Below are 20,764 nucleotides of genomic sequence, written 5' to 3' on the forward strand. Positions count from 1 at the left end.
ATGTAATGAGAAAACAAAAAATGGAAAGGGAAATCTGAGTTTAGGAGTCCTCATGTTCTAGAAAAAAGAACATTTAGGCCTTCTAAGATGTAAAAAATTAAGAGTAGAAAAGCATAGAAATAGAATATGTAACTTACAAATCTGAAGAGAGGAATAATGAGAACTTAATAAATCCAACAGAGATCAGGGAAAGTGAAGTGCAGAAAAACTCTACACTTTATTCATATTTCACTACTTTCCCCACAAATGTCCTTTTTCTGTTCTACGATCCAATCCAAGATACCACATTGTATTTAAACCAACAATGTTCTTTTTAACAAAATTTTTTTTTTCCAGTCCAGGATCCAAACCAGGATTACCATTGCATTTCTTTTTTCCTTTTCTTCCTTTTTTCTTTCTTTCTTTCTTTCTTTCTTTCTTTCTTTCTTTCTTTCTTTCTTTCTTTCTTTCTTTCTCTCTCACAAAGAACATATGGATTTATGTATTTATTTAATTTATTTCTTTAGTGGCATAACTTTATTTTAATTTTTTTTAAATATAATTTATTGTCAAGTTAGCTAACACACAGAGTATACAGTGTGCTCTTAGCTTCGGGAGTAGATTCCCATGATTCATCACATATATAACACTCAGTCCTTATCCCAACAAGTGCCCTCCTCAATGGTCATCACCATTTTCCCCTCCCGGCCCCGCCGTCAACCCTCAGTTTGTTCTCTGTATTTAAGAGTCTTGTGATTTGACTCCCTCTCAGTTTTTTTTCTCTCAGACTATTTTTTTTCTTTCCCTTCCCCCATGGTCTTCTATTAAGTTTCTCAAATTCCACATATTAGTGAGAACATAGATCTTTCTCTGACTGACTTATTTCACTTAGCATAATACCCTTCAGTTCCATCCACATTGTTGCAAATGTCAAGGTTTCATTTTTTTTCATTGCCAAGTAGTATTCCATTGTATATATATATACCACATCATCTTGATCCATTCATCAGTTGATGGACACCTGGGCTCTTTTCATACTTTGACTATTGTTGATAGCCCTGCTATAAACATTGGGGCTATGAATCAGCACTCCTGTATCCTTTGGATACATTCCTAGTAGTGTATTCCTAGTAGTGTTACTGCTGGGTCATAAGGTGGTTCTATTTTTAATTTTTTGAGGAGCCTCCACACTGTTTTTCAGAGTGGCTGCACCAGTTTGCATTCCCACCAACAGTGCAAGAGGGTTCCCCTTTCTCCACATCCTTGCCAACATCTATTATTGCCTGAGTTGTTCATTTTAGCCACTCTGACCGGTGCAGTGGTATCTCAATGTGGTTTTGATTTGTATTTCCTTGATGATGAGTGATGTTGAACGTCTTTACATGTGTCTGTTAGCCATCTGGATGTTCTTCTTTTGAAAAGTGTCTATTCATGTCTCCTGCCCATTTCTTCATTGGATTATTTGTTTCTCAGGTGTTGAGTTTGATAAGTTCTTTATAGATTTTGGATTATAACCCTTTATCCAATACGTCATTTGCAAATATCGTCTCCCATTCCGTTGGTTGCCTTTTAGTTTCATTGTTTCCCTTGCTGTGCAGAAGCTTATCTTGATGAATTCCCAATAGTTCATTTTTGCTTTTATTTCCCTTGCCTCTGGAGACACGTTGAGTAAGAAGTTGCTGCAGCTGAGGTCAGAGGTTGTTGACTGTTTTCCCCTATAGGATTTTGATGGTTTCCTGTCTCACATTTAGGTCTTTCATCTATTTTGAGTTTATTTTTGTGTCTGGTATAAGAAAGTGGTCCAGTTTCATTCTTTTGCATGTTGCTGTCCAGTTTTCCCAGCGCCATTTGCTAAAGGGACTGTCTTTTTTCCATTGGATACTCTTTCCTGCTATGAGAGATTAGTTGGCCATACATTTTTTGGTCCAATTCTGGGTTCTCTATTCTGTTCGATTGGTCTGTGTGTCTGTTTCTGTGCCAATACCATACTGTTTTGATGATTACGGCTTTGTAGTACAAGCTAAAGTCCGGGATTGTGATGCCTCCAACTTTGATTTTCTTTTTCAACATTACTTTGGCTATTCAGGGTCTTTTCCCACTGCATTTCTTTAGATTCCCTTAATCTGAAATAATTCCTCATCCTTTCAACATCTTTCATGACTTTGTTATTTTTGGAAAGTACAAGCCAGTTATTTTGTTGAATGTCCCTCGTGTTTAGTTGGTCTGATGTTTTCTCATAATTAGATTTAAGGAATGCATTTTCGGCAAGTATATCACATAAGTGATATTCTCAACATTTCAGGACAGGAGGCACAATGTTGACTTGTTTCATTACTAGTAATTTTAACTTTGATCACTTGGTTAAGGTGGCATCTACCAGGTTTCTCCATTGCAAAATTACCATTTTTTTTCCTTTGTAATTAAGTAATTTGTAGGAGAAATACCCCGTTTTTCATCAAAAGTTATTAGTATCAAATAAAATACAACAAGTGCTCCATGAGGGCTGGTATTTTCATCTGTTTTGTTCATTAGTACACACCTAAATCAATGCCTGGTACATAACATGAGCTTGATCAACATGTTTTTGTTGAATGAATATTAGATATATGCTTACAATAAGGCCTGATAGTATACACACATTTTATTTTATGTTTATTTATTTTTGAGAGAGTATGAATGGGGGAGGGGCAGAGAGAGAGAGAGAGAGAGAGAGAGAGAGAGAGACAGGGAGAGGGAGAATCCCAAGCAGGCTCCGTGATGTCAGTGTGCAGTCTCACTCAGGGCTCAACCTCATGAACAGTGAGATCATGACCTGAGCCAAAGTTGGAGGCTGAACGGACTGAGCCACCCAGGTGCCTCCACACATTTTAGTTTAAAGGGTGGGGGCAGAGGATTGAGGTAAAAAGATCTGCAAAAAAACAAAAAACAAACATAAAAAAACATGTAAAAGAGAAAGTGTCTCAAACCCACTCTGGGCAAAAGGGTTTTGTTTTTGTTTTGCACACTATAATTCATGGGGAAAATTATCATTCTGGTACAATTCTGGGAGAAACTATCATTCCTAATAAGAAATTTTAAAATGGCTTTCATTGATTAAGACTTGCTCTAGAAACTAGTCATTTCCCCACCTTGATTCCTGTGAGATACACTCTCCTTTTTGTAGCTAGCCAAAAATGATTAGGTAATCCTTCTCTTTTCCTTTTTTTTTTTTTTAATTTTTTTTTTTAACGTTGATTTATTTTTGAGACAGAGAGAGACAGAGCATAAAGCGGGGAGGGGCAGAGAGAGAAGGAGACACAGAATCCGAAGCAGGCTCCAGGCTCTGAACCATCAGCCCAGAGCCTGACGCGGGGCTCGAACTCACGGACCGCAAGATCGTGACCTGAGCTGAAGTCGGACGCTTAACCGACTGCGCCACCCAGGCGCCCCTCTTTTCCTTTTATAAAGTCTTTTCCCTGAGTGAAACTTGAAATTGGACTGCCAATGTTACTTTACAGCAAGACCGTAATAAAAAAGACTGAAACTTACTCATAATTAGGCTGTCTGAAGTAAAGAACCTTTTTAGCTGGGCTCTAATACATTAAACAGTTAATATTTAAAAATTATTTAAAATAAAAACATATTTATGTTATTCCTGTGTTGCTAAAATAAGTTTGTTTTTAAAAAGAAAATGAAAGAAGAAATCACATTTGGCCATGATACATTTTCCTTTCAATAAATTACTGTTTCCTATTTGCCATGTCGATATGCTATATATTTTCCATATGTCATCTCTATATAAATAACTCAAAATTACATACACGTTTCTCTTCAATATAACCAGAGCGCTCCATGAAGCTCAAGGGCCACCAAACTAGAAATTTCCACCAGATGAAGGGGAAACCCCTAAGGCTTTGCCGACATAAATTCCACGAGCCTTGTGGGAAATGTAGTCTCAGGTGGCTTTGCCGGGAAGACCCCGCGAAATCTCGGCGCGTTGTTATTCCCGCGCACGCGCAGGAGGGCCCTCCGGAAGTGGCCTATGTTCCTCGGCGTGCTTGGGTGCTGAGCTGCTAGTGATCGTGAAGGACTGCAGGGACAGTTTAAGGGCAAAGACCGGCGTGTTGGTTCATGCAAAGGAAATAAAAACTGTAGGTACCCCCGCTGCACGGTAGCATGTGACTCAGAAAGCCGAGGAAGGACGAGGCTCCCGCTGCCCTGGGGTGGAGCCCAGGTCTGGCTGGGGTGCGGCGGATCTGTTTGCGTCGCCGTGTTGTAGGTGCTGTGCACTGCGTAGGGAGCCCACGCCTGGGCGTTGAACTGCCCCTCACCTTATTCTAGGAGCCTTTTGACTCTCAAACTGCAGTGAACCCCCTCAAGGTGGCGGAGACGAGAGCCAGCATATCGAAAGCCAAACACTGTTAAACACTTTTCAAAGTGCATTTATTTATCATGGTTACTCAGCGTTGTTAAGTGTCCTCATCATTTCACAGAGAGATGTGGAGTTACCTGCTTCAAAGCACACAGCTAGTAGTAAGTGGAGGAGATGGTGTTCAAACCCAGAGGAGTTTTACCTGAAATTTCATTCCTTTTTGCAACATAGTACTCTGAAACAATAAAGTTAGTGTGTATTCTTTCAGAGGAGTGAATGTTAAGTGAATTTCGACCTGGGATCATTGTTTTTTGTTTGTTTGTTTGTTTTTGAGAGAACCCTTAGTGTCTCTGCAGGAAGACTGTAATTGAACCTGTGGGTCCTTCTTGCATGTACCTGCCTGTTTCAGTTTCCAGCAGCCCTGGTTAAAATCTACACAAGGCCGGGCGCCTGGGTGGCTCAGTCGGTTAAGCGTCCGACTTCAGCTCAGGTCATGATCTCGCGGTCCGTGAGTTCAAGCCCCGCGTCGGGCTCTGGGCTGATGGCTCAGAGCCTGGAGCCTGCTTCCGATTCTGTGTCTCCCTCTCTCTCTGCCCCTCCCCCATTCATGCTCTGTCTCTGTCTGTCTCAAAAATAAATAAAATGTTAAAAGAAAAAAAAATCTACACAAGGCCAACCTAGGGCTACAGATGACTGTGAGTTTACAGTCTTGGGGCCCAGAGCGAAGGTTCCAGTTGCTTCTCTGTCCTCCAGTCCATCTTGTCTAGAAGAAGGAAAGAAGAAAGAGATTAATCCTGGGAAGACTCTCCTGACCGGTGACTTTTTATCCCATTTGAGGAGAGACAGGAATCATCGTTCATTCCACCTATCTGGTGAGAGTAGAGCTTGACTCATGGCATTACAAGTGAGTGCCTTCAGAGGTGTTGTCTTAAGTGTTGGAGGAGAGAGCTGAGAATTACAGAAAAATGGAGAGTTGGGTGTATGTGGTCAGGCTCCACAGGAGAAGGAAACTCACAGGAGGAAATTGAGGGTATGATCAAGGGAAGGAAGAATCAAGAACTGCTACAGAAGAAATTGTTTCTTTCCTAAACACCTTCTCTCCTCCCCTTCCCATCTGCCTGCCCCACCCTGTCCTTCTTTCTCTCCTTCTCTCTCCCTCTCTGGGTTCTCACAAACACACATTAGCACCAGTGCATCCCTTTCATTTCCTATTGGTCCATTGGTTCTTTCAAGGCTGGTTCCATACTGTTGGAGTTGTTACATTTGCCTTTTGGTGTACTGATTCCCTCTGTCCCCTTGCCTAAATGCAGAAAGAGTTTACGGAGTAATCACAGACTGGTAGCGCCAGAAGATTTTTTAGGCAACTTCTAGTTCTGCTTCCTCATTTTAAGGAGGAATGAAACTAGCCCGGAGATCGCAACTGAGTGCCTGGAACTGAACAGCTTGTTAGTGGCTAAGTCAGGTGCCAGTCCAGTCTTTGATTCCCAGATCATTGACTTTTTCCTGCCCCACAGTTCATTTGGGCCAAAGTTGCTTAATAAGTTTCTTTTGAAAATGCGTAGCAAGGAGAGAACCAGCACTAAAAGCGGTTCATCCATTAATGCATTCAGCAAACATTTGCTAAGTATCTGATGTGAGCCAAACACCGTTCTGTTGCTTGGTGAGCAAAACAGAGTCCACACTGAGCAAAACAGAGTCCCTTTTCGTGGAAGGAAATAAGCAAAAACCAAATAACCTGTCACCTGGTGGCAAGTGGTATGAGGAAAAGGAGTAAGGGTGTATGGCCTGATGGTGACAGTGAGAGAAGCTGTTTTATATGAGGGCGTCAAGAAAAGCTTCACTGCTAAGTGACATGTAGGCAGGGACCTAAAAGAATTTAGTGAGGGACGCCTAAGTGGCTCAGTCGGTTAAGCATCTGACTTCGGCCCAGGTCATGATCTTGCAGTTCAAGCATCTGACTTTGGCTCAGGTCATGATCTCGCAGTTCACAAGTTCGAGCCCCGCGTCGAGCTCTGTGCTGACAGCTCAGAGCCTGGAGCCTGCTTCGGATTCTGTGTCTCCCTCTCTCTCTGCCCCTCCCCCACTCATACTCTGTCTCTCAAAACAACAACACTACAGTAAACATTAAAAAATAAATAATTTGGGGTGCCTGGGTGGCTCAGTCGGTTAAGCGGCCGACTTTGGCTCAGGTCATGATCTCGCGGTCTGTGAGTTCGAGCCCCACGTCGGGCTCTGTGCTGACAGCTCAGAGCCTGGAGCCTGTTTCAGATTCTGTGTCTCCCTCTCTCTGACCCTCCCCCGTTCATGCTCTGTCTCTCTCTGTCTCAAAAATAAATAAACGTTAAAAAAGTTTTTAAAAAACATTAAAAAAAATAATAATTTAAGAATTTAGAGAGTGAGCTGTGCAGTATCCGAGTTTTTCCAGGGAAAGAACAGTCCAAGTAGAAGAAATGTACAGAGATCGTGAGTAATCAACCTTGGTATTTTGGAGGAACAGCAAGAAAACTGAAAGTCTGATAGGATGAGCTGTCAGAGAGTGATTGAAAGATTAAAGTAAAAGAGATTAAGGGCACCTGGATGGCTCAGTTGGTTGAGCATCTGACTCTTGATTTCTGCTCAGGTCATGATCCCAGGGTTGTGGATCGAGCCCTGCGTCGGGCTCCACGCTGAGTGTGGAGCCTGCTTAAGATTCTCTCTCTGCCCCTCTCCCAGGCTTGCTCACTCTCTCTCTCTCTAAAATAAAAAATTAATTAATTAATTTTTTAAAAGTAGATGAGATTAGAAGAGGTGGAACCAAAATGGTGTAGGGACTTATAGACCTTGGCTTAAAGTTTATATGTATATTTGTAAATTGTATATGTATATCTATTTCTTATGTGTATGTGTATATATGTACGTGTATCTGAAAAAGTAATGCTTCATAAAAAATTTAGAAAGTACAAGTATAAAAGTTATGATCCCGCTGTCTTTACAAATAATAATTATTTACATTTTGATATAGGACCGCCAAGATTGTGTGTCTCTGGGTACATATTAAAAAAAAAAAAAAAACAAACCACAGGGAAGGATCATATTATGTACTTTAATGTACTTTTTTCACCTACAAATATAAATGGAACCTCTTTCCATAACAATATCTTTCTATAGCATTTTTAGAAAAATCAACACCATATTAACGGACATTTAAGCTGTTGTCAGTGTTTTCATATTGTAAGCAATGATGTGAAAACATTACTTTTTATCTCTCCTTGCCTTTTTTATTTTTAAAAATAATTACAATTTTATTGAGTGCTTACCATGTGCCATATATTGTTCTTAATGCTTTACATGTATTAACTTGGTTAATCGTCATAAAAATCCTATGACGTGTACTATTATTACCAGCATTTTGCAGATAAGAGAAGTGAGATACAGAGTGGCTAAGGTAACTCTATCAGGGTCACACTGCTAGTAAGAGGAGTAGCTGAATTTGAACCCAGGCTGCCTGGCTCCAGAGCCCAAACTTTAATCTTTGTATCCGTCCGTTTTTATTTCTTTAGGATAAATTTCTGGGTGAAAAGAAATCCTTAGATAAGAAATTAACAATAAGTTGTAATATATCAATGGGAAGAAATGTGTACATCTACCCAAGAGAGCACATCCTTGTCCAACTTTCCTACGATCATAGCAGAATTAAAAGTGGACAAGTTGGTGGGGCGCCTGAGTGGCTCAGTCGGTTAAGCGTCCGACTTCGGCTCAGGTCATGGTGTCATGGCTGGTGAGTTTGAGCCCCGCGTCGGGCTCTGGGCTGACAACTCAGAGCCTGGAGCCCACTTCGGATTCTGTATCTCCCTCTGTCTGCCCCTCCACTGCTTGCACTCTGTCTCTAGCATTGTCTCAAAAATAAATAAACATTAAAAAAAATTAAAAAAAAAAAAGTGGACAAGTTGGTGCTTCCAGAATGTGGACTTGTGTTACTTGTTTGAATAGTCATTCATTTCATTCATCAGTAGCCTATTCTAGCAGGCATATGAGTACTGTACTTATTTCTAGGCTGGAAAAGCAGAGAAATCCCCCTAGTCTTGTTTTCATAGATCTGCGTCCTTTCCCATGAGCATCAGAAAGTGACCAATTTCTAGGCAAGACACTTATCCATCTGTCCGCCTGTTCATCCATTTATTCATTCAAATTTCACTTTGTTTCCTAGTGAATTTGCAGTGACTTACAAGAATCCATATACTGCAATGGGAAAGTATAAATATATAAGAAACAGGAAAAATATAGATAGAAATTTAAATTGAACACACACTTAGAAAGCTGATATGAAGGTCATAGGGTCTGCGCACTGTAATGTTGAATGCAAATGTGTGATTAATCTTGGTCAGTCAGAAAAAACGTAGCCAATCAATGAATTATTGGCCTTGTCCTAGAGAATAAGGCATAACAATTCCATACATAAGGTTTGCCTCTCATGTACTATGAAAGAAAAAATTTGATAAGTGTTTATTATGTAGGAGATTTGTTATAAATGCGGTAGGGGTTTTCATATGACCACTTTTGGTGTCCTTTTTATCTAAACATACATGAGGCCAAGGCCATGCTCAGTGAACTTAATATTTTCTCTCTCTTCTTCCTTCTCTTCCTCTGTACCTCCCCATTATATATGAATGTATATATATGTGTGTGTGTATATATACATGTGTGTATATGTGTATGTAGTGGGGCAATTTGAATATGATTTTGTTCTCTCACAAATTTTATTTTTTTTTAATTTTTTTTTCAACGTTTATTTATTTTTGGGACAGAGAGAGACAGAGCATGAACGGGGGAGGGGCAGAGAGAGAGGGAGACACAGAATCGGAAACAGGCTCCAGGCTCTGAGCCATCAGCCCAGAGCCCGACGCAGGGCGCGAACCCACGGACCGCGAGATCGTGACCTGGCTGAAGTCGGACGCTTAACCGACTGTGCCACCCAGGCGCCCCATGTTCTCTCACAAATTTTAATTCTGAGTCTAGTACATAGTAGTTTTTAGTTACCCTGTATAACTTATTGCAGACTGAGAACAATGAACATAATCAGAGTAATTGCTCTTAATCCCCTCCACTTTCCCCAGCGGTACTCACTACAGGTTAAAGACGAATGTGCCGTTACAGGGATCGGTGACATTCCAGGATGTGGCTGTGGACTTCACCCCAGAAGAGTGGCAGCTGCTGGACTGTGATCAGAGAACCTTGTATTGGGATGTGACGCTGGAGAACTTTAGAAACCTCACCGCAGTGGGTAAGGACAGTGGGTGGTGACTAACTCTTCACTGTAACTGAGCATGTACTCATAGTGCCCTTCCTGTGGGACTTGTGGACATTCTAAAGCATTACGGAGTTTGGCCCTGAATGTCAGTGGTCACAGACTCTTGATCCCCTTTGAGATGAAGCATAAACAGAGAATGTGTGTTTATGCTTCCACCTCCCTCTTCTCCTCTCTGCCCGGGCTCCTACGCTGCCTGTTTTATGTAGGTCCTTGCTTTGTTCTCTTAATTCCCCAAATCCTCATTCTTCTTCCTTCCTAAACGTGATCGCAGATATTTTCTGTGTGTCTGGCTCTTACAGTGTAGTCAGATTGTGTGGTTTTCAGAAACAAGGAATGAGGTAAGAGTCTAGAGTGTTGCACTAATAATACTCCGTCTTGATGGAAGGGAATCAAATCTCAGAAATAGTGAAGAACCATCTTCTCCCCATTTCCCTAACATTATTATTATCAGCGGACTTAGCCTTGTAGGGATTTGAGCTTGGCAGTGATTTTGTTACATTGGACAAGGTTACATTGACTTCATGGTAACCATCAGAATTGACCTTGACCTCAAAATATATAAAGGCAAATGTTGCTATAAACTAGAAGCCTTGTGTTTCAGGTCCCCAAAGTTAATAGAAATCATAAGTGTGGAAACCAAAATGGAAACTTTGAGTTGAAGGGTGTGGTGTCATGGGCAAAGCAGGGTTCTGGAGAGTGTTATATCTAGGAAATTGAAAGAGGTTGTAAAAAGCAGTTAATTTTCAGGACAAAGTCATGAAAAGTGGTAGAAATAGCTGATGATAGACGCAAACAAAAATTTATGGCTGGTCTTTCAAATGTTCCTCTGGGCCTCTCCTTGTGTTCCTGGGTATATGCGGGCTTTGGGGGCTGAATCCTAGCTGGAAGTGGAGTTGGACAGTTTTATACACAGAGGCCTCAGCCGTGATTTGGATGATTTTTGAGGATATAGGAGTGTGCTTACGGATAAAAGGGAGTTAATGGTTTCATAGTCATTTGGTGGTTGTGTGCAGGGGAAGGAGAAAGAGAGTTGTATGAAGGAAATGAGGAAGATCCTAACAGGATAATCTTGTTTCTTTTAATTTAATGTTTATTTATTATTGACAGAGAGAAAGAGAGAGAGAGCATGGGGGAGGGGCAAAGAGGGAGACACAGAATCCAAAATAGGCTCCAGGCTCTGAGCTGTCAGCATAAGAGCCAGACACAGGGTTCAAACTCACGAACTGCGAGATCATGACCTGAGCTGAAGTCAGTCGCTTAACCGACTGAGTCACCCAGGGGCCCCCAGGATAATCTAGTTTTTAGATGTTGTTGGCCTTGACTCTTAATTAAGTTTCTCCAAACCAATCCACATCTTCTCATTTCCCCATGATACTTTTATGTCTTGCTTCTCTGATTACCCTTTCATTTCTCTGACATGGCTCTTCTGTTCTCAGAGCTTAAAACTTTGTGTCCTTGTTAAGAGTGCTTTCTAGCATCCTTTGTCATCGTAACTTCACCTTGTTCCTGTTTCACGTCTTCCACAGGTTGGAAAGTCTTGTTTATAAATAGAAAAAGCTATTTGTCGTTATTGTTTTCCACAAGACCCCATTTCAGCAATTTTTTCTTAAAGCCCAGGGGTAGGGCAAATACAAATTTCTTTTGTTTTGCTCTCCAGAATGGGGAAGTAGACTCCAAGAGAGAGTTGTGTGTGTGTGTGTGGTAAAAAAACACAGAATAGGAGATCTACCCTCTGGACAGATTTTTATGTGTACAGTACAATTTTGTTAACTGTTCGCACATCGTTGAACAGCAGATCTCTAGAGCCTTTTCATCTTGCGTGACTGAAACTCTGTACCTCCTGAATGACAACTCCCCATCTCTCCACCCCTCCCAGCCCCTGGCAACCACCGTTCTACCTTCTATATCTACGTGTTTGACTATTTTAAATTCCTCATATGAGTGGAATCTTGCAGTATTTATCCTTCTGTGACTGGTTTATTTCACTTGGCCTAATGCCCTCAGGGTTCATCCATGTTGTAACTTATGATACAATTTCCTTCTTTTTTTAAATAGTATGTATGTAGATACTACATTTTCTTTATCCCTTTACCTTTAAAAAAATTTTTTTTAATGTTTATTCATTTTTGAGAGAGAGAGACAGAGCGCGAGACAGGGAGGGGCAGAGAGAGAGGGAGACGCAGAATGTGAAGCAGGCTCCAGGCTCTGAGCTGTCAGCACAGAGTCTGACGCGGGGCTCGAACCCACAAACTATGAGATAGATCATCACCTGAGCCGAAGTCAGCCGCTTAACCTACTGAGCCACCCAGGTGCCCCATATCCCTTTACCTTTTAATTGACATTAGATTGTTTCTAACTCTTGGCTATTGTGAACAATGCTGCAGTGAACACGGGAGTGTAAACATCTCTAGAAATCCTGTTTTCAGTTGTTTTGATAAATGTCCGGAAGTGGGATTTCTGGATCATATGTTGGTTCCCTTTTTGGTATTTTGAGGAAACTCCATAGTGTTTCCCACAGTGGTTGTACCATTTTACATTCCCACAAACAGTGCACAAGGTCCCGTTATCTCCATGTGTTTGTGCCAATACTGGTTATTTTCTGTTGTTGTTGTTGTTGTTGTTTATAATAGACATCCTAACAGATGCGAGGTGTTCTCTTATTGTGGTTTTGACTTGCATTTCCCTGATGATTAATGATGTTGAGCATCTTTTCATGTACTTGTTGACCATTTATTTGTATGTCTCCTTTGGAGACAGGTCTATTAACGTCCTTTGCCCATTTTTTGCTATTGAGTTGTGGGGGTTCCTTACAGATTTGAGATATTAACCTCTTACCTGGCAAGTGTTTTTTAAACATTTTTTTCTCCCATTCTGTAGGTTGCCTTTTCACTTTGTTGGTTGTCTCCTTTGCTGCACAGAAGCCTTTGAATTTGATGTGGTTCCAGTTGTCTGTTTGCTTTTGTTGCCAATGCTTTTGGAGTCATTCAACAACTCTTGCCAAGACCAACCTTACAAAGCTTTCCCCCTGTGTTTTCTTCTAGGAGTTTTATAGTTTCAGGTATCACATTTAAGTCTCTAATACATTTTGAGTTGATTTTTGTGTGTGGTGTAAGATTAGGGTCCAATTTCACTCTTTTATATGTGGATATCTGGTTTTCCTAGCACTCTTTGTTGAAGAGACCATCCTTTCCCCATTGTGTAGTCTTGGCTCCCTTGTTGAAGACCATATATGCATGCGTTTGTTTCTGGGCTCTCTCTTCTGTTCCATTGGTCTAGGTGCCTGCCTGTCTTTATGCCAGTACTATACTATTTTGATTACTGTAATTTTGAAATATGGTTTCAAGTCAGGAAGTATGAAGTCTCCTGCTTTGTTCCCTTTCTCAAGAATGTTTTAACGATTTGAGTCCTTTGTGGTTCCATATGAATTCTAGAATTGTTTTTTTGTATTTCTGCAAAAAATACCCCTGGAATTGTATTGAATCTGTAGATCGCTTTGGGAAGTATGGACATTTTTAACAATATTAAGTCTTCTAGTCTGTGAAGTCAGTTTACTTGTCTTTAGTTTCAGTAGTATTTTGTAGTTGTCCATATACAAGTCTTTCACTTCCTTGGTTAAGTTTATTCCTAATTAATTCTTTCTGATGCTATTATAGGATTGTTTTCTCAATTTCCTTTTTGGATTATTTGTTTTAGTGTATGGAAACACAACTGATTTTTGTATATTGACTTTGCATCCCGCAACTTTGCCAAATTTGTGTATTAGTTCTAAGTAGGTTTGTGTGTGTGTGTGTGTGTGTGTGTGTGTGTGTGTGTGTGTGTTCTTTAGGGTTTTCTACATATAAGATCATGTCATCTGTGAACAGAGATACTTTATGCCTCCCTTTCCAGTTTGGGTGCCTTTATTTCTTTTTCTTACCTAATTGGTCTAGCTAGGGCTTTAGGACTATGTTGAATAGAAGTGGTCAGAATAGGCATCCTTGTTGATATTATAGACTTAAAAATTTTTCTTTTCCTAACATGAGATTGGAAAGAGTAACTGGGAATGTTTAATTTTATACCTTTTTAGAAGTTATCTGCTTACTTGATGATGCACTAGAGAGACAGGAGGGAAGCAAAGACAATTTTTTGAATCAAGATATGTTCACCTTCAAGAAAACACTGACCATGAAGAGAGTCCAAAATCGTAACCTGAGTATAAAATTTATTTCTTCAAGACAAACACAACATAAATGTGAGTCAAATGGAAAGAGTCTGCAACCTAATTCACACTGGCTTAGTTATAATAAAAGTTATACTGGAGAAAATTCTTATGAATACAAAGACTGTGGAAAAGCCTTCAAAAACAAGTTTTGTCTTATTAGACATGAGAAAAAAGCACAGAAGGAAAAAAAGCTTTGGCTGCACTGAATGTGGGAAAGCCTTCCAAAAGAGGTCTCATCTTGTTAGACATGAAAAAAAGCATACAAGAGAAAAAAACCCTTTGAATTCAATGACTGTGGGAAAGCCTTTAACAGTAAGGGACACCTTATAGCCCATCAAAACATTCATAGTGGAGAGAGATCCTTTGTGTGCAGTGATTGTGGGAAAGCATTTGTGCACGAAGCACAACTGGTGGTCCCCCAGAGACTTCACACTAGAGAGAAGCCTTATGAATGCCATCCGTGTGGGAAGTTGTTCACTCACAACTCCTCCTTTACCCAACATGTGAAATCTCATGCACTCGAGAACTCGTTTGAATGTAAGGAATGCGAGAAAACCTTTGAGTACAGTTTATCCCTTTATAAACGTTCTAGATTTCATATAGGAGAGAAATCCTACAGATGTAGAGAATGTGGCAAAGCCTCAGTGCTTGTCATGCATCAGAGGATTCATACAGGTGAGAGACCCCACGGGTGTACGAACTGTGGAAAAGCCCTCATCAAGAAGTCACGTCTCCTTGGGGCGCCTGGGTGGCGCAGTCGGTTAAGCGTCCGACTTCAGCCAGGTCACGATCTCGCGGTCCGTGAGTGCGAGCCCCGCGTCGGGCTCTGGGCTGATGGCTCAGAGCCTGGAGCCTGTTTCCGATTCTGTGTCTCCCTCTCTCTCTGCCCCTCCCCCGTTCATGCTCTGTCTCTCTCTGTCCCAAAAATAAATAAACGTTGAAAGAAGAAAACTTTTTTAAAAAAAAGAAGTCACGTCTCCTTAAACATTACTTAACTCCTACAGCAGAGCAACATAACAAATGTAGTGCATGTGGGAGATGTTTTAACCAGAAGACACATCTCACTGTCCATCAAAGAACTAATAAACACATGGAAGCTTTGTGAATGTGGGAGAACGTGCAGTTAGCCTTTTAATAAAGCAGCAAAGAATTAATAATGAGAAAATAAAATACCAATTGGATGAATGTGGAAAAGCATGTTCTGAAATTCATATTCTGTAAGTGGTACTGCTAATTTTATTGAGAAGATAACAGAAGATTTTGAGTTTACAAGTTGAGAATTTTACTGCATAGCATAAAACTGAAGAAGTTGTAAACAATTTAAAAATCAAGGCATCAAGCTGACTATAATTACATATATGTATTGCCCCAATTTATGATTTTTATACAAGTTATACAAGTGCATTGCTTAAGAAATTTGTATAACCATAGGTTTGAAATATGTGCTATGCACATTACACGAAATTATATCTGTTATGACGATGGTTGCACAGCATTGTGATTGTACTTAATGCCATGAATAACTTAAAATGGTTAAAATAGTACATTTTATGGTGTGTATATTTTATTGCAAGAAAAACCATATAAATAAAACCAAAACTATGTCTGGTAAAATGTCTGATAAACACCGTCATTGTCTCTTCAAATCTAAAATCACCATATGCAGAATTGCTAATTATAAGTGAAATCAGTACCTCTTATTATGTAGAATGAAGTTCAGTACTATGAATTTTATCTCTGACCATTTCTTGGCACCTATGAATAGTCGTGGAGGTTTTTACTGAGCCTTCTGGAGCCTCCTTTTAAATAATAGGAGTCAGGGACAGTGATGAAATCTTGTACTGCCTCTGCTGAGCTGAAGACATCGGGTAATATGTTTTCTTGTCTCTGCAGAACACCAAAGCGTGTGTGTATGTGTGTATTTAATCCTGATTAACTGGATACTGAAGAAAGAAATCAGCTGTGTTTTGTAATACCCTAAGCACTTAGTACGGGAAGAGAGGCATTTCTTCAGGTAAATAGTCATGTAAATAAAAGCCCATCCTATTTAACTGGCACGGCTACCTTAGTAGGACAGAACCTACTACTTCCAGAAACTTCTGGAAGAAAATTATTACTTTTTTGTTGTGGAAATTGATTCAGAGGTCTCTCAGGCCTGTTTGGAAGTTTCCAGGTGACTAGCACAGGTGTCCAATCCAGCTCTTTGAAAAGCTTTTCTGCTTTCTTGAGCTGCTTACCAGCTCTTGTATAATTTGACATTAGGTACATTTTGTGTTTTCCTTTTAGAAACACGTGAACCAACAGTGATTTAAGTTTTAGGTGTTACTTGATAATGTAAAAAAGTATTTAAGCCTTTCAGTGGTTGTGAGGCTTAGGTACAGACAGCATTGAACTTGAACCTAAATTCACCAAATCAGGTTTTCTCTTGCAAGCAAAGTTGTTGGATTAAATGTGTGAACTTGGAATTGTTTTAATCTCACGAGCATTTTTGCAGGGTGATGATGGGTGAAGACTTACTATACCTGAGTGATTTTCTGAATATCCATCAGATCTAAAGTTAAGCCGTGTCTTGCAAAGTATCCAATACTAAGACTCCATGCTAGTTAAACAGGCAGCCACTCCAGACCTCTTGGCAAACCACAAAGGTGTATATGTAAACTAGTTATAAACTCAGGGAGTTTTTCCCAAGTTCCCCTGCCTTGTCTCTCATTTCCTCTTTAAAGCTGTCACTTTGCTTTATTTAACATTACTCTTCCCCTCCTAGTTCTTTTTCAGCTCCTGTCCTTAGCAGTAATAGCATCTGAACAAATCCAAACTTTAAGACAGCAAGAAGACTCCCTTAGGGGTGTGGAGTGTGTCATTGCCTCTAGAAGGATGTGAGACCCCTAAGAGACGTCTTACGCATCAGGGTGGCCGACTGAGGACAAGGAGCCTGGGAGTGTTATTTGACGTTACCGCCTGAGCTCCATGAACTAAACTGTTTGCTCCCTTTCTTAAATGCTGGAACTAATAGAGTGAAAAAATTAGGTAGGTATGAACCAAAATCAAAGAGGTGTTTGAAAAGTTGAAACAAAGAAAAAAAATTTTTTTTTTTTTTCCTATTTAAACCAAGTCATTGTCAGGCACTAAAAGTCATGAATCCCGCTATTTCTGATGCATTTCATGGGGCCAGAGCTCATGTTTGAGAAGGGGAAACTGGGTCCCACTGTGGTACAAATAGGTAAGTGCATAAATTAGCAACATTTTGAGATTAATTGTGAGGCCTGCAGAACATCATGTCCATTAATCAAGTATGCAAACTATGTTTAAGTAAAATGGAGCGAACTTAAGGTTCTTTTTTAAAGCATCATGTTTAGGGTTACAAGGAGCACTAGGTATTTATACTGAATTGGAAGACTCTCATCTAAGACAAGACTGTTTTTGTTAATGATTTCTGTGATCACGTGTTATTGTAGTGCTTACTTTCTTGAATATATTTTTAAAAATATATGTTGCTGGGGCGCCTGGGTGGCGCAGTCGGTTAAGCGTCCGACTTCAGCCAGGTCACGATCTCGCGGTCCGGGAGTTCAAGCCCCGCGTCAGGCTCTGGGCTGATGGCTCAGAGCCTGGAGCCTGTTTCTGATTCTGTGTCTCCCTCTGTCTCTGCCCCTCCCCTGTTCATGCTCTGTCTCTCTCTGTCCCAAAAATAAATAAAACGTTGAAAAAAAATTAAAAAAAAATATATGTTGCTAAATTTATCTTTTTAAAAAAATTGAGATCTAGAACTGACATATAACAGGGGCGCCTGGGTGGCTCAGTCGGTTAAGCATCTGACTTCAGCTCAGGTCACAATCTCCCAGTTTGTGAGTTCTAGCTCCGCGTCGGGCTCTGTGCTGACAGCTCGGAGCCTGGAGCCTGCTTTGGATTCTGTGTCTCCGTCTTTCTCTGCCCCTCCCACACTCATGTTCTGTCTCTTTCTCTCTCAATAATATAAAAAATAAATGTTAAAAAAAAAAAAGAACTGACATATAACGTTACGTTCCAGATGTACAACATGATTTGATACTCATATATGCTGTGAACTGTTCACCACAATAAGCCTAGTGAATATCCATCACTGCACATAGGTAAAACATTTTTTTCTTGTGATGGGAACTTTTAAGATTGGTCTCTCAGCAGCTTTCAAATATACAACACAGTATCGTTAACTATAGTCACCATGCTCTACGTTACATCTCTAGGACTTACTTATTTTATAGCTGGAACTTTGTACCTTTTGACCCCCTTCACCCATTTTCCCCACCTCCTGACCCGTGCCTCTGGAAGACACCAGTCTGTCCTCTTTATGAGTTCAGGGTCTTTTTTAGATTCTGCAAAGAACTCGCTTCGTATGGTATTTGTCTTTCTCTGTCCGACTTATTTTATTTAGCATAATGCCCTCAAGTTCCATCCATGTTGTTGCAAATGGCAAGATTTCTTTCTTGCTGAATAACAGTTCCACTGTATGTGTGTGTGTGCATGGCATCTTCTTTGTCTTATCCACCAATGAACACTTAGGCTGCTTCTGTGTCTTGGCTATTATAAATCATGCTGCAAGAAAAGTTTCACACAGTAACTAGTTGTATTTTCAAGTGATATGTTTAATGTGTTTTCTTTCAATCTCAGACACATTTGTGGGCAAAGTGCTTCTATATTTAAAGTTATAAGTAGACCCTTAACCTGAAAAAAAAATCACTTCCCCACATTTCCAGACTTATTTGATACCTCGTATTCGAGTACTAGACACATACATGTTGCTATATGGGGAGCTTTGTACCATTGACCTCATTCTTTTCCTTTAAAAAAAAAATTTTTTTTAAGTTTCTTTATTTATTTTTAGAGAGATAGGGACAGCGTGAGTGGGGGAGGGGTAGAGAGAGGGGGAGAGACAGAATCCCAAGCAGACTCCACGCCATCAGCACAGAACCTGACGCAAAGCTCGAACTCATAAGCCACGAGATCGTGACCTGAGCCGTAACCAAGAGTCAGACACACTCAACCAACCAAGCCACCAGGTGCCCCTCATTCTTTTCCTTTATAACCTCAATCCCAGAACATGATTTTGGCAAGAAGAAAACCAAAATGCTATTTACACTCCACTCAAACATGATCTTAGATGCCCCAGAAGCCCATTTTTCTTTATTTGAAGTCTGTACCTTTACCTGGTTGTCAACTATTTCTGAAATGGTCATGTATAATGTTAGCAGAATATCCTTTTTCACACTCACCTTCCCTCCAGAATGTTACACGTGGAGATATGTTTACTTTTACTTTTTTCCCCCTTTGACAAGAACACTCAGATATGCTACTTTTTTCCTTGCTTAGCATTTACACGCAGATGTTAGGCTTATTTTTTTTTTCCAGTATGAAGATAGATTTATTTTTTTATACTTATATAGTACCTGCTTATTAAAAAATATTTTTTTTTAATGTTCACTTTTATTTTTGAGAGAAAGGGAGACAGAGAGCAAGTGGAGGAGGGGCAGAGAGAGAGGGACACACAGAATCCAAAGCAGTTTCCAGGCCCTGAGCTGTCAGCACAGAGCCTGATACGGGGCTTGAATTCATGAACTGTGAGATCATGACCTGAGCTGAAGTCGGATGCTTAACTGAGCCACCCAGATGTACCTCATTAGAAAAAAAAACAAAAACATATATAAAATACAGGGGTGCCTGGGTGGCTCAGTCGGTTGGGTGTCTGACTTTGGCTCAGGTCATGATCTCACAGCTCGTGAGTTCGAGCCCTGCATTGGGCTCTGTGCTGACAGCTTAGAGCCCGGAGCCTGCTTCGGATTCTGTCTCCCTCTCTCTTTGCCCCTCCCCTGTTCACACTCTGTGCCTCTCTCTCTCTCTCTCAAAAATAGACATTTTAAAAATATATATATATAAAATACAAAAAAAATTATTTAATAAAATACCACCTGGAATCTCATTTTCTGAGAAAGACTTCATTAACATCAGGCCACTGGGGGGAACAGAATGCAAGAGGCACTGGTGAACAAACAAATTGTAAACATGTTGCTAAATCTGAATTTATGTCGGGTCTGAGTAATTTAAATAAGAATTAATTTGGGAGAGGGCTAGAAATAAGGTGAAATGAATATTATACATAATAACATTAGAAAAGTGGGAGGAATCAGGGTTAAAGTCTTTTAAAGTCCGTGTTCTGGGATAGATATTAAATTCATACCTTACTGAAGATGCATGACAAAAACTGAAGCCTACCCACTAAAAGAAACACACTATGTCACAAGTCACTAGGGAGAGGAAAGGGAATAAAGAGAACTATAAATGCAGTAGGACACAGGAAAGGAAAACTAAAGCAACAAAGGAAAGGCACAGTGAATAGAAAGCAGAACTCAGGGATGTGTCCAAGTATATCACTAATCACAAGAAAGGCAAATGGATTGAATCACTTATCCTGAGGAATAAGAAAGTCTGTTATATTTTAGGGTTACTTTTTTAACGTGTCAGAAACACTTTAAAACTGATGTTGCAAAAGGGAGATAATTAGGTGCTCTCCGAAAAATAACAACTAACTAACTAAATAAATAAATCTACCCTATGACCCAGCAATAGCACTGCTAGGAATTTATCCAAGGGATACTGGAGTGCTGATGCATAGGGGCACTTGTACCCCAATGTTTATAGCAGCACTTTCAACAACAGCCAAATTATGGAAAGAGCCTAAATGTCCATCAACTGATGAATGGATAAAGAAATTGTGGTTTATACACACAATGGAATACTACGTGGCAATGAGAAAGAATGAAATATGGCCCTTTGTAGCAACATGGATGGAACTGGAGAGTGTGATGCTAAGTGAAATAAGCCATAGAGAGAAAGACAGATACCGTATATTTTCACTCTTATGTGGATCCTGAGAAACTTAACAGAAGACCATGGGGGAGGGGAAGAAAAAAAAAAA

General features: G+C 40.1%; 1 protein-coding gene and 1 long non-coding RNA gene across 2 annotated transcripts in view; both read left to right on the plus strand.

The window, feature by feature from the left end:
• The first annotated feature begins 3,977 nt into the window (after window positions 1–3,977).
• LOC112863265 (uncharacterized) overlaps window positions 3,978–20,764 on the plus strand; it is a 45,576-nt gene continuing 28,789 nt past the window's right edge. Inside the window, exons 1-2 of the long non-coding RNA XR_015254631.1 lie at window positions 3,978–4,109; window positions 9,464–9,590. This is a non-coding gene — a long non-coding RNA (uncharacterized LOC112863265). The remainder of the gene's footprint in view (window positions 4,110–9,463; window positions 9,591–20,764) is intronic.
• On the plus strand, window positions 13,981–14,759 carry LOC147577947 (uncharacterized). The gene is given in 2 exon segments (XM_086718519.1): window positions 13,981–14,082; window positions 14,085–14,759. Coding segments are annotated over 2 exon segments (777 nt in total).

This window comes from Puma concolor, chromosome C1 (genome assembly GCF_028749965.1).
Source record: "Puma concolor isolate L17-30 chromosome C1, mPumCon1.1.hap2, whole genome shotgun sequence".
Lineage (NCBI taxonomy): Eukaryota > Metazoa > Chordata > Mammalia > Carnivora > Felidae > Puma > Puma concolor.